The sequence below is a fragment of the Sinocyclocheilus rhinocerous genome, unplaced genomic scaffold, assembly GCF_001515625.1.
Source record: "Sinocyclocheilus rhinocerous isolate Xijiao unplaced genomic scaffold, SAMN03320098_v1.1 scaffold1874, whole genome shotgun sequence".
In the NCBI taxonomy this organism is placed as follows: domain Eukaryota; kingdom Metazoa; phylum Chordata; class Actinopteri; order Cypriniformes; family Cyprinidae; genus Sinocyclocheilus; species Sinocyclocheilus rhinocerous.
The window spans coordinates 1,438,398-1,452,188 of NW_015626862.1; the positions used below are offsets into that span (position 1 = coordinate 1,438,398).

Below are 13,791 nucleotides of genomic sequence, written 5' to 3' on the forward strand. Positions count from 1 at the left end.
ATGTATTTACACAGTTTATGTATCTCAGAGGGGACATGGATGCATTTAAACTGCAGTTACAGATGCATAAATAGGCCTAATGTTTTGTTTTTAACATAAAACATTGAATACTGATATCTGAAATTATTTAAAACGTGAAAAAAAAAAGTCGAAATGTGAAATTAAAACCGCCAGTAGGTGACAGCAAGGGACTGTTAATGAGTGAGTCATTGAGATTCAACCGATTTATTTAAACGACTGATTCATTCAGAAACAAAGCATTTGATTGTGTTAATGAGGGAATCACTGAATCATTTATTCAACTGATTCAAAAGCTGATTTACTCAATAAGTAAACACCGTCCATTGCTCAGAGACGCAAAACAGCAAACTTGAGCAAAAACAAGCAATATTATGTCTAAAATGTAAGTCACATTGCTTTACTGAACTTGTATAAAATTATTATTAAATGTGTTCATGCTGAAAAACGGTACTCTTTGTGTGATAGGCTATAGATTAAGTTAAATTATATAAATATAAAAAGCATACAGAAGCATTTTTTACATCTACAATTTAGAATGCCTGGAATTTTAAGTTTTAATAGACTAATAAATCAACGTGCGTGCACCCTGTGTGTGATTTGGTGATATAGCCTACTTGATAATGTCAGATCGCACATCATTACAACAACACTTACCATATTATCGCAGACGATGCTGTATATCGCACACCCCAGACTCGACTTGAATGGAAAATGAATTATCTGCGGTTGTGCGCGCACTTGTTTGCAGATGAAAAAGGTGTTTTTAGGAGTCTAACTTGCAAACGCCAGACCACTGATTCGTCAAACCTGCTTTCCTGCAGTCTGTGTTCTTCTGACTTCTGACTATTTTGTAGTAAGAAACGAATATGCTTTGGGGGAATGTATCGGAGTAAAAGTATACATTTTAATTAGGAAATGTAGTGGAGTAAAGGTAAAAGTTGGCTGAAATATAACTCAAGTAAAGTACAGATAGGCCTACTCCCAAAAAATACTTAAGTACTGTAACAAAGTATTATTACTTCGTTACATTACACCACTGCTTCCGGGTTGGTCTACAAAAATACATAATTACTGCAGTACTCTAGATATATAAAGATGTGTTTACACTATACACTGAAAGTATTATTATGATTATTATTTGAGCATTTTGATGACCTCAGTTAGCTGTTACTATGAAATCAAAACTGTCACATATATGTTACAATATAGGTAAGAAAAGATTACCACGATTTCAGTTTCATACCTACTTTAACAGACACTGACTAAAATCCACAAACATTTGTAATTTTGCCAAGTACTGTATATAATTACGAGGTCTCATCAAGTTGTGATTGATGTACTCCTTCAATCAATCAATCAATCAATCAATCAATCATTTGCACATTATTTTTTAAAAAGACAGTCCTATTAGTTTGCATGTCTTCTAAGTATTCAACTATCTAATAGCATACTGAAGGGATGATGTCACATTAAAACACTAATTTACAATATATAAATCTGATTATATGTTCCAGGGGGCCCAAACTCGGTCCTGGAGGGCCGGTGTCCTGCAGAGTCTAACTCCAACCCCAATTAAACACACCTGAACCAGCTAATCAAGCTCTTATAGGCATACTAGAAGCTTACCAGCAGGTGTGTTGAGGCAAGTTGGAGCTAAACTCTGCAGGACACCGGCCCTCCAGGACCGAGTTTGGGCACCCCTGTGTTATGCATTACAGCTTCACTGATGTTTCTGAAAACCTAATGATATAGTTGCAGAGATATGGGCCAAGGAGATGTTAGAAGAGGAAGGGGAGTATGAGGAGGAAGATGAAGATGAGGTGCTTGCTGATGAAGAGGAGGAGGAGGAGGAAGAAGAAGAAGAGGAGGAGGATGAAGAAGAAGAAGAAGAGGAAGAAGAAAGTGATGAGGAGATCAAAGAGGAGGAAGAAGAGGAGGATGGAGAAGAAGAGGAGGAGGAATTAGCGAAGGAAGCGGTGGTGGAGGAAGAGGGAAAAGAAGAGGAGGAAGCTGATGCTGAGGAAGAAAAGGAAGATGAAGAGGAGGAAGCAGCAGCAGAAGCTGTGCAGAAGGAGGAAAAAGAAAAAAAGGAAGAGGAAGCTGATGCTGATGCTGAGGAAGAAAAGGAAGATGAAGAGGAGGAAGCAGAAGCTGTGCAGAAGGAGGAGGAAAAAGAAAAGGAGGAAGAGGAAGCTGATGCTGAGGAGGAAGAGGAACATGAAGAGGAGGAAGCAGAAGCTGTGCAGAAGGAGGAGGAAAAAGAAAAGGAAGAAGAGGAAGCTGATGCTGAGGAGGAACATGAAGAGGAAGCTGCTGCTGCTCCTGCTGTCGAAAAGAAAGATACTTCGATCCCTGCTGAACCTGATGAGGAGAAAGAAGAAACTGCAGAACAAGTCACTCCTAAAGAAACCGAGGCAGCTGATGATGAAAAGAAAAAAAGGAAGAGGAAGCTGATGCTGATGCTGAGGAAGAAAAGGAAGATGAAGAGGAGGAAGCAGCAGCAGAAGCTGTGCAGGAGGAGGAGGAAAAGGAAAAGGAGGAAGCTGATGCTGAGGAAGAAAAGGAAGATGAAGAGGAGGAAGCAGCAGCAGAAGCTGTGCAGGAGGAGGAGGAAAAGGAAAAGGAGGAAGCTGATGCTGAGGAAGAAAAGGAAGATGAAGAGGAGGAAGCAGCAGCAGAAGCTGTGCAGGAGGAGGAGGAAAAGGAAAAGGAGGAAGCTGATGCTGAGGAAGAAAAGGAAGATGAAGAGGAGGAAGCAGCAGCAGAAGCTGTGCAGGAGGAGGAGGAAAAGGAAAAGGAGGAAGCTGATGCTGAGGAAGAAAAGGAAGATGAAGAGGAGGAAGCAGAAGCTGTGCAGAAGGAGGAGGAAAAAGAAAAGGAGGAAGAGGAAGCTGATGCTGAGGAGGAAGAGGAACATGAAGAGGAGGAAGCAGAAGCTGTGCAGAAGGAGGAGGAAAAAGAAAAGGAAGAAGAGGAAGCTGATGCTGAGGAGGAACATGAAGAGGAAGCTGCTGCTGCTCCTGCTGTCGAAAAGAAAGATACTTCGATCCCTGCTGAACCTGATGAGGAGAAAGAAGAAACTGCAGAACAAGTCACTCCTAAAGAAACCGAGGCAGCTGATGATGAGGAGGAGGGCAAAACTGATGTAGATAAAGAACCACCTGAGGAAGAAGATGGAAAAGAAGATACTCCTGCTGATGGTAAAGATGATGACCAAAAAGATGACCAAAGTGAGGAGAAAGATGATGACGGTGAGGTCCAAGAGGCTGATATCGCCATTGCTCTTGGTATTATAGCTGATGCTGGTGCTACAGTCACTGATGTTGAAGTGCAAGAAACTGGTGAGGAACCTATATTTCTTAAAGCTGATGGCGATTCAAAGCTATTAACAACCATAGAGGAGAGTGCTGCTAAAGCTGATGATGCAGTGGCTGATTTAGCTGACTCACAAGATGGCTTAAGCGCTACTGATATCCCATTTGATGACCATGATGATAAGATAACAAAAAAACTAGCTGACGATCATGGTGAGGTTACAGAAGACAGTCTTAAAGATGAAACTGGTGCTGGACTGAAAGATGCTGACTCTGAGAAAGATATAGCAAGTGAAGGTGAGGGTGTTATTGAGGAACCTGAGCTAACTGATGACGTTGCAGATAAGGAGGAGCAGGAGGAAGAGGGAAAAGAGGAGGGAGAGGAACAGATAAGGGGTGAGGATGATGATGATGATATTATAGTAACAGCAACTGTAGTTAGCTCCGAACAAGGTGGAGATGAGACAACAGTGGTGGCTGATGAAGATGATGGCTCTTCACCTGAGAAAGGTACCAAGATTATAGTTATTGACTCTAAAAGATAATTTATTTTGTTTTGTTTGTTTGTTTTTTAAATGTGTCCATGTCAAAATAATAAATAAACTAGCCAGTGACATAAAAAACAAATACAATTAAAAAAAGAACCAAATAGTTTTCTCAAATGCATTCTCCCATTGATTTCATTGGAATACTGAATTCCCTGATTGACCCTTTTGCATTTATTTATTCCTTAATAGTACTAAAAAACAGGAACCGTTAAGAAACCATAACAAGAATTGGAAGTTGGAACTCTGTATAAATCCTCAAGAATTCTTTACAATTCCTATTTGTAATGTTATATCAGTCTGTAATTTATCAGTCTGAAAACTTTATAAAAACTTGAATGTACCGCCTATAGGTTTTCTTAATTTTAACCGAATACTTTAATCATTTAGACATCACTTGCTATCTCACAAAAAATTGTTTAGTATAAGTTTGCTGCTATACATATCCAAATATGCTATAGGAAAAGACCCCATTTGAGTTTGTGATTGAAGTCTAATTCATGCTGGGTGGATCAAAGAACCGCAGCTGGTGCATTGCTTTTCAGCTGCCAGTGAAACGGTTAGAATCCATGAGAGACTGCTTTCATGTCAGCTGTCACCAAACACTTGTCTCGAAAGGGGTCATTCAAGGGCATCAAAGTTCTGGATGATCAAGGAAAACACTGGAACGAGATTAAGCCAAATGAAGATGCACTTGTAAACTAGAGAAAATCAAAATAGGTTATTGTGGCTATAGAATGAGTAAAAAGTTAGGAATAGTGGTTATAGTCATTGTCTTAGCAGCAGCAGCAGCACATAAAGCTATTGGTATGTTTTATGTATACTGCTGATACCTTTTGCTTTTTACTTATGAAAGTTAAGCATAGGACAGCTTGACTAACTTAATTTAGTTGATTTGCTAATTCACTTTGCACAAAGCTAAACCACCTGTTCCAGCTCCTAACTCGCCGCTGATGTTGCTAATGAAATCTGAAGGATCAGTCTCAATAGGATAATTGAAAAAAATAGTTCTGTTTGCAAATTAAATCTGATTGTATCTCTTTGTCAAATGCTAATGCAATCTAGCCAGCAACAAAGGGAAAATTTTAGCTCCCGCCAAAATCACTTGGAAGAGTTCAAGAATAATAGGTCAAGGGTAAATAAATTTTTACTGGTTACTAAAGGTTGGAAAGACTTCGAAACAAAATCACAAATACTTCTTGTGATCTATCCGGCGAGCCTTATAAATATGTTTGCTTTTCTTTCAAAGACATAACAACCCTGAAAGAAGAGGAGAAAGATGAAAAGGATGAAAGCGCAGAGGAAGTGGAAATTGCTGCAAAAGCACCAGAACCAGAACCGGTCCCTAAAGGTAACAAACATAGCAACAGTTTGCTTGCATGAAGCATATAAAATGAACCAGAATTAAAATGAGAATATTATGCCAACACTAATGAGCTCCAAGGTTATTGACTGTGGAGGAGTGGTGTTCTACAACAAGCAGAAGCCTGATGGTGGTGGATGACGGGAGAAGAGGGCATGTGTGTGTGGCTGTGGATGTGAGGGTTGAGCAGACCCTTAGGCCTCAAACTTTGATCTCCAAAGACTTCCTTATGGCTCATTTTTTTCCATCTACTCCACAGCATTAGGATGATGCTGGTGTGTGTCAAGTTGCTTGATGTTCTGCACTGGTCTCTGCTGCACTCTCAGTAAAAAAGGTACAAAAGCTATCACCTGGGCCATACCTTTTCAAAAGGTGCAATTTTGTACTATTTAGGTACTAATATGTACACTTCAGGTGTTAATACATACCTTTAAGGAACCAATATGCACCCTTTAGGTACAAAGGTGTACCTTTTGAAAAGGTACCGCCGCAGTGACAGATTTTGTACCTTTTTTTTTCCTGTGAGTGTGTAAAAAGACGAATAAAGTACTTCCTCAGGCTCAGTTATAGATCGAAGATGTCTGACCTCATTAATTATATTTTTGACCCCCTAGGAAACTGTTATGTTAAAGTGACCGTTTATTGAACTTTATTTATTGAACTGAATATTTAAGAATTTTCTTATATATAATAGTTTATTTTATTTAATAATTAATATTCATTATTTATTAAAAATACATATTTTCAATTATCTATTTAAAATAATTATTGTGATAATTATTTTAATTAGTATATAGGCCAATATACAGATGTTTTAAAAAAAATGCACTTTCTTTCTTTATTTTTGATTTTCCTCAGCTTTTGAACAGTTCTTGAAATTAATATATAATATTTTTAATTTAAGAAATATTTTTAATGATTTACCTAAAATACATATTTTAAATATTTAATTAAATAATGGAAAAAAGGTGTAACCTCAACCATGTTAAAATAAACATTATAAAAGCACAAGGATCTCTATAATATGATTTCCTCCAGTGAGATATATTCCTCCCTTTCCAATTATTCTTGTTATTTGATTTATCGATATGGTGTTGAACTAGAATTTTTCTGAATTCTCCCTGAGGGCAAAAGATCCTACTGGGTATCAGATTAAAATCTGGAGAGGAGATTGGGGATAAAGCCATGTGTGTATTGCAAGATGGAAATCTAATCCCGCTCTGAGACAGTGTATGACACAGCAGTATCACAGACTCAGAGCTCAGATGAGTTCAGAGGACTGACTGCTGCTGCTTCTGTCTGGGAACAGCAGAATGAAGTGTACTTGTGCCTGCAGAGACAACAGTGGAACACGGTGAGACTGTGGTTACACACAGTGCCAAGAACTGATACTTATACAGAGAGATTCAAATACATTTCATAAAGGAGAAAAGCTCATTATGCTGTCAATTCAAGAGCACCCTAGCAACCATGGCAAGTGGTTGCTAATGTTCTCTGACTTGTTAGGGAGTCACAAGGTGGTAACTAAGGTGTTCTGAGATGCTGCAAGGGTTACACGCTGCAAACAAAATGCAATTCTGCTATAAAGCAGCTCTAAAAAGAGGACAATAGCAAACAGTCATTTTTTCGGTTAAAGTCAGTTCATTGTTGATTCAGTGATGTCATCATCCAGCTCAGTTCAGTTTTCTTCTAAATGTGTCTGTGCAAACAAGTCGATAATATCACCAGATATTAAGTGTCCCCAACTAAGTAAGCCAAAAGGCAACAGTGGCAAGGAACCCAAGCTCCATCGGTGACAGAAATGGAGAAAAAAACCTTGGGAGAAACCAGGCTTAGTCAGGGGCCAGTTCTCCTCTGGCCAGATGAACCCAACATGGTGTGGTTTAGTTCGAGGCTGCAACACAAGTCAGAATGTGGACTGGCATCACTCAGAACATCCATCCAGTTCCTTCCGCTTGAAGATTGGATCACATGGTGAAAGAGTCGAAGCTGGCCACAGAGTCTGTGTAGAGGACTCATCTGGTTCTCATGGTCTTTGCTGAGGATTTGTGCCCAAAAATGGTAGATTGGTCTAATTTGAATCCAAAAAGTAAGGCTGATTAGCCCTTACTAATTGAGAACCTAAGCAACCTTAGCAGCCATTCGGAAGACCAGGCAACTATGTAGCAATCATGAAGATAACAAATTGCTCAAGTAAGCCTAAACAACCTATAATAAGTAAACCTAAAATAATATATATATATATTTTTTTTAGCTGATTGAAACTTTTAGGCAAGACTTTGCCAGGACAACATTCTAACTTTACTTTTCTAGTTAAATTTGTTCAGAGTTTGTTTTTCACCTTCAGTGATTTTGCAGCAACATATTGATTTGCATTCAATCTCCTGCTGTTTGTGCAATGAACAGATTACAAATGTATGTCAAGTTTGTGGGTATTTATGCACACTGAATTTAATATGGCTCATGCAGATCTCAAGTTGACCGTTGCCTTAATGAAGTGAAAGGAAATCTTTCACTTGTTGGCATAAAGTATACATTTAATAATTTAATTTAATTTAATTTTTAATATTAAATATATTTTTAATATTTTAAACAAAAAAATGTATAATTCAGTATTATTCAGTAAATAAATTTGATCTGATCATAATATGATGCACTGTTGCTTTGGCCCTGTCAAAAAGAAACATTTGGGAGCATTTTCCACCTTTTATTTTAATTTTGGTTTAGTTTATTATTTTTTATTTTAGTTTAGAGGTTTTTATTATTTATTATTTATTTTTATTTTATTTTATTAACAAAAAAGTGTATAATTCAGTATTCATTACACAATAAAGTGTATAATTCAGTATTATTCAGTAAATAAATGGCAGCAATACAATCTGATTATAATATGTTCAGTGTATGCTTTGGCTCTATCAAATATCTTGTTATTTTTTTTATTAACAAAAGAGTGTATAATCCAGTATTATTCAGTAAATGTGTGTGCTTGCTTTGGCCCCATCATCAAGAAATATTTGGGAGTCTTTTTCCACCTGTTTCATGTCCAAAAATATCCCAGGATTGTGTCCTGCTGATCTGTTTCATTGACAAGGTTACCTCAAATAGATTTGACTCGTTTTTGACTTTACTACTTTGTACTTTAGTTCTTTAAAATGTTGTGCTCTGCAGAAAATTACAGCAATAACATCACCCCTTTCCATTTACTGCAGAGAGCAGGCCAGAAAAATGAGAATCTCGGCCCTGCCTGCAGGCAAGCAGCAGATACTCTGTCATTCCTCTATCAAGAACATCATTAGATATGTTTCACACAACAGAATAAATCCCTGCTGAGAGAAAGAAGCCTGCTGCTAGGGGAGAGAGCAAAAAATGTGGGACTTGAAGAGATCCATTTTGACCCATGGGGTTGAACAGTCTGCACAGAAAGCACTAATAAAGTACAAAAAGATCTGAACATCAAAGTTGGCATTGTGTTGATGTGTCTCTGTGTGTGTAAGCAAGTACATGTCTGTGTCTTTTGTCTTTCTATTTTCTTTCTGGGCTGTAAGACTCACCTTTTGTTTTGTTTGCTTTATTTCTTAAAACAGCGGCAGTCGAGGAACTGAAAGAAAAAGAAGCAGAGGAACCTGTGGCAGAGGCTGAAAAAGAAGGTCAGTACATAATTACAGTGCTGCTGTTGTCTCCAAATAGAGAAACGTTTTTATTTTATTTTATTTTATTTTATTTAAAAAAGAAGGTCAGTGCACAGTTACAGTGTAAGTGCTGCTATTGTCTCTAAATAAGCATCTTATTTTATATTACATTTTTTATTCTATTTAATTTTTTATACAAATGCAAATGAAAATTTACACAAATCCAATATATGAAGATTCAATGGCAAATCAAAGTCATAGTCATAATATCCTATCTTACACCTTTCAATGCCCCTGCTGATCTTAATCAGAAAAGAGTAAATGCATTTTATTAGCTAATAAACTTTAGCACCAAAGGTCAGTGAGAAAACAAAGGAAGAAAGAATGCATGCTGTTTTAATAACACAGATCATGTACTCAGCTGCAGGGTTGACTGATATCAAAAATGGCATTAGCATTTTAGGTTAAAGGCATTTTGAATGACACCACCCTGTAATTCCCCGCGAGCATGTAAGCAACACAATCAAAACCGGATTTTTAAATTACAATATAATTATTATTCTAAGAGACTTCTTGGAATTCTTGCAGCCACTAAAAACATTTCCCTGCTTCTCAGCCAGTATCTTCAGATTTGTTATTATTGTTAATCTCCATTTGTTGGCGAGGTTGTCAACCTGTTTTTATTTTTAGCTGGCATCCTTCTTGTTACAATAATCCAATCTCTTTACTGATGGGGTGGTATTTAATCAAAAATTGTCACATTAATTCTGGCAAATTTATGCAATCCAAACTTATAATGAAGGTGTCGTATTTGTATCCTGTGATTAACTACCACCACTTTAAAAATGAATTTTAGTAATAACATTTTGATTTATGGATGTAAAATCTGGCATTGGCCTCTGATGTCATAAGCATATTATGGGTTTTAAAGATAATGACACCAATATATTAATCTGTAGAAGACATTTATCCTCGTGTTTCGCTGCCAATGCGATCTTTATCATCCTGTGTTGATTTAGACAAGGCTAATCTAATGCATCTCTCATTAGTCTGTATATTTTTTTGAACAGTTTCACATTTTTTCATGTAGGCTACATCATAATAATTTTCATATTTAGTAGATTTTTTGTGATTGATTTGATTTTTGCCACACACTCAGACAAGTAAGTCTGAGTGTGCCTCCAAAAAAAAAAAAACACATAACGTCAGAGCCGATGTTTCATATGAACAAAAGAAAAGAAAAAGAAGCAGAGGAACCTGTGGCAGAGGCTGAAAAAGAAGGTCAGTACATAATTACAGTGCTGCTGTTGTCTCCAAATAGAGAAACTTTTTTATTTTATTTTATTTTATTTAAAAAAGAAGGTCAGTTCACAGTTACAGTGTAAGTGCTGCTATTGTCTCTAAATAAGCATCTTATTTTATATTACATTTTTTATTCTATTTAATTTTTATACAAATGCAAATGAAAATTTACACAAATCCAATATATGAAGTTTCAATGGCAAATCAAAGTCATAGTCATAATATCCTATCTTACACCTTTCAATGCCCCTGCTGATCTTAATCAGAAAAGAGTAAATGCATTTTATTAGCTAATAAACTTTAGCACCAAAGGTCAGTGAGAAAACAAAGGAAGAAAGAATGCATGCTGAGTTTCACATTTTTTCATGTAGGCTACATCATAATAATTTTCATATTTAGTAGATTTTTTGTGATTGATTTGATTTTTGCCACACACTCAGACAAGTAAGTCTGAGTGTGCCTCCAAAAAAAAAAAAACACATAACGTCAGAGCCGATGTTTCATATGAACAAAAGATGACTAAATTAAATGAATCACTGTAGTCTATAGGTGCTTTCACACTTGGTTCGATTGCCTGGTCTGAACCCGACTTCGATTGCTACGAGTAGGCTACGGTTCGCGGGTGCGCACCTGAGTTCAGAAAACAGCGTTCACATTACCCAAACGAACCGAACTCTGACGTCAAACGAACCCGGGTGCGCACCAAAAGTGCTAGTGTGAAAGTCCCCACAAATGACACTCACTATTTTGCATTTGTTTGTATCCAGGCAAACAAAAAGAGGCCTCTACCTGTCCTTGTATGCATTCAGTAATACATAAAGAGCCTCAAAAAGCCCAAGACACTAAACCAAAGGAAGAAAAAGGTATTTGGTATTGACTCGCAAGGTCAATATCAAGCATGTTGTTTTAAAATATAATAAAAAAAGCCTGGGCATATTTTCAATTTTCAACATAACAGAGCCATTCTGTAGCAAATTACACTGGCCATGTCTCATGGATAAACCATAGATAAACCATAGATCAAGTCAGAGACATGCCGGTATCTTTGTGGATTCTGTTCTAACAAATATTGTGAGCTTTTCATGCAAAAATAACTGATATTCTGTATTTTGAACATGCAATAAATCGTATGCTAAAAATATAAGCATTGACTGGTGAATGATGTGTAACTAAAAACGTATTTGCACCAGTGTTATAGAAGTTACTGAAGAGGTGGACGTAGCCTACTATAAATTTATGAAGACACGCACATGTACGCAGGGATTGTAAGCTATGCATACAGTATGTGCATGAAATATTGACCATATGGGTAATTTCTGTATCAGCAGATACAGAAAATCATATTTGGATTATTTTACTTTATAGATATATTTGCTCTTACTGACCCTTACTCCTTACTGTAAACTCATACCATCCTGCTTTTTACTAAATACGATTCATTTTACAATTTAATTTGGTTGTGCTTACAGAACATCATATAAAAATCAAGCTGTGCTTCAAGATTAAATTTTGTTCCTCTTCCTAACCATGTCTGACATTGCTAGACAAAGCTTTTGCCACTAATGAGCTCAGCAAAGCCATGTTTGGTGGTTTGTATTGTTGTTTAGAGATTTCTAATGCAGTAAGCAGAAATCCACTCATAGTCGCCATCTACTGTAATAATAAATTCAATTGCTACATTAACTGTCACTCATTGTCCTTTTTCTCCTTTTTTTCTTCCAGCTGAACCTGATAAAGTAAAGAAAAGAGGTGTGTTTATTCAATAATATTATTGAACAGATATTTATTGCAGCTAATATATATATATATATATATATTACAATTGCAAGAAGCTAATATAAATAATTTTGAAAATACTTATATATGCATGTATACTTATATATGTATTATATAAACTATGTTTTCTTTGAGTATCATGGATTATGCTTGGCCATGAAAATAAATAATTTGAATAAAACAGTAAATTAAAATAGTTGAAGTAAAATAGCTTTTTTTTCCAGTAACAAACTACATATTTACACATTATTTAATGTTAGACATGAGACCACAGATTTTTATACAACAGTTCTATGAACATAAGTTAATAAGTAACTTGTATTTTAGATAAAATATGATTTGTTAGTTTGTCTATTTTTGTTCATCTCTAAGCGATAGCGTTGCAAGTAAATTTTTCAAAGCATTTTAGAATAAAATATATAATGATCTCATCTATATAATAATATAGCAATCTGTTTTACAGGACATCGCTGAGGATCTTATATCAGTAAAATAGCTGTATTGTATTTTTTTGACAAACACAATAGTGCCCCCTGGTGCATAATAATTCATCTAGATTTATTTATTTATTTATTTATTTTTTAATCGAAACCCCAACCTTTAGATATACTTAAGACTTTGATAGTATTTCCACTCTGATATGCTAATTTGTATAATCAACTTGCAACACCAATCATGACTACTGATAGATCTGGCAAAGAGTTTTTTACATTAACAGTGTATAGTATCAGTGATTTAGTCATCATGAAGTGACCTGTTACTGCAGACAGTTTTCAACTCTCTCTAAACAAAGCAGTTTGGCCTGATTCATGTCTGACTGTTTTTCATTTCACAGCTAAAAGAGTCACCCTTGAGCACATGAGTATGTGATGTATTGTGTTGTTTGATTAAAGTTGGCCTGTGCAAACCTAGTAAAGTAGTAGACTAATCTATTGATAAATCATATTGATGTGCTTTAAAAGATTGTTCTGTTATTTTAACAAAATGGTTAATTAATAATACAATAAAATATAAAAAATCAGATCATTTTGAGCCAACAGCATTATGGGACATTTCATGCCAATTTTCACTTTAGGAAATTAATTTATTCCTAAATTCAATTTCAATTTGTTTATTTCCACATTTAATAAAATGCAAAATATATATTTCCAATTAACTGTCCTTTATTGTGCATTTGACACAATGTTCTCATTATGCCAGCAAACACTGTAAAGTTTGAAAATTAATTTTCAGCTGAGCAAATTTCTACCAACAAATTTGGAGATAATCATATACGTGTTTTGATCTGGAAGCTAATTTTATATTGTTTATTGTGTTTTCCCTCTCCAGAAGCTGAGACTAAGAGAAGGGAACCCCTGCTTAAACAGAAAAAAGGTGCAATAGCCCTCTTTACATCAGTTATTGTTTTTTGTTGAATATTGTACTGAAATTCACCTCATCACTAATATTTGCTCATCAGAAAAAGAGTCTCCAGTAAGAACAAGACTAGAGAAAGCAAAGAAAGGTACAAAAGAACAAGCACAATGTGTGCCTATGCTTTTTTTTTATCATCAACCCCTGAATGACATTTTTCAAATGACTTATAATCGTAGCGATGAATATTGACTCAAATTTGCTCTCTGCTTCACAGCTCCAAAAGCAAAGACAGTGGATGTCAACATACACAAAAAGAGAAGTAAATCCACATGATCTGATCATACTTTACTTCTTTAAAGGGATAGGTCATCCATAAATGAAAGTTCTGTCATCATGTATTCACCCATTTGAATGGCAAATGGCATGAATGGCAAACAGGTACTTTCAACCCATATGGTCAAAAAAAAAAAAAAAAAAACCAAAAA

The 13,791-nt window shown here is 35.8% G+C and overlaps 1 protein-coding gene across 1 annotated transcript in view; it reads left to right on the forward strand.

The window, feature by feature from the left end:
• Positions 1-13,791, forward strand: part of LOC107716842 (neurofilament heavy polypeptide-like) — a 47,705-nt gene that overhangs the window by 24,516 nt on the left and 9,398 nt on the right. The window contains exons 7-15 of the mRNA XM_016523441.1: positions 1,774-2,333; positions 2,804-3,362; positions 5,130-5,231; positions 8,828-8,890; positions 10,942-11,037; positions 11,897-11,923; positions 13,280-13,324; positions 13,410-13,454; positions 13,581-13,625. Of these exons, the coding sequence (XP_016378927.1) occupies positions 1,774-2,333; positions 2,804-3,362; positions 5,130-5,231; positions 8,828-8,890; positions 10,942-11,037; positions 11,897-11,923; positions 13,280-13,324; positions 13,410-13,454; positions 13,581-13,625 (1,542 nt within the window). The remainder of the gene's footprint in view (positions 1-1,773; positions 2,334-2,803; positions 3,363-5,129; positions 5,232-8,827; positions 8,891-10,941; positions 11,038-11,896; positions 11,924-13,279; positions 13,325-13,409; positions 13,455-13,580; positions 13,626-13,791) is intronic.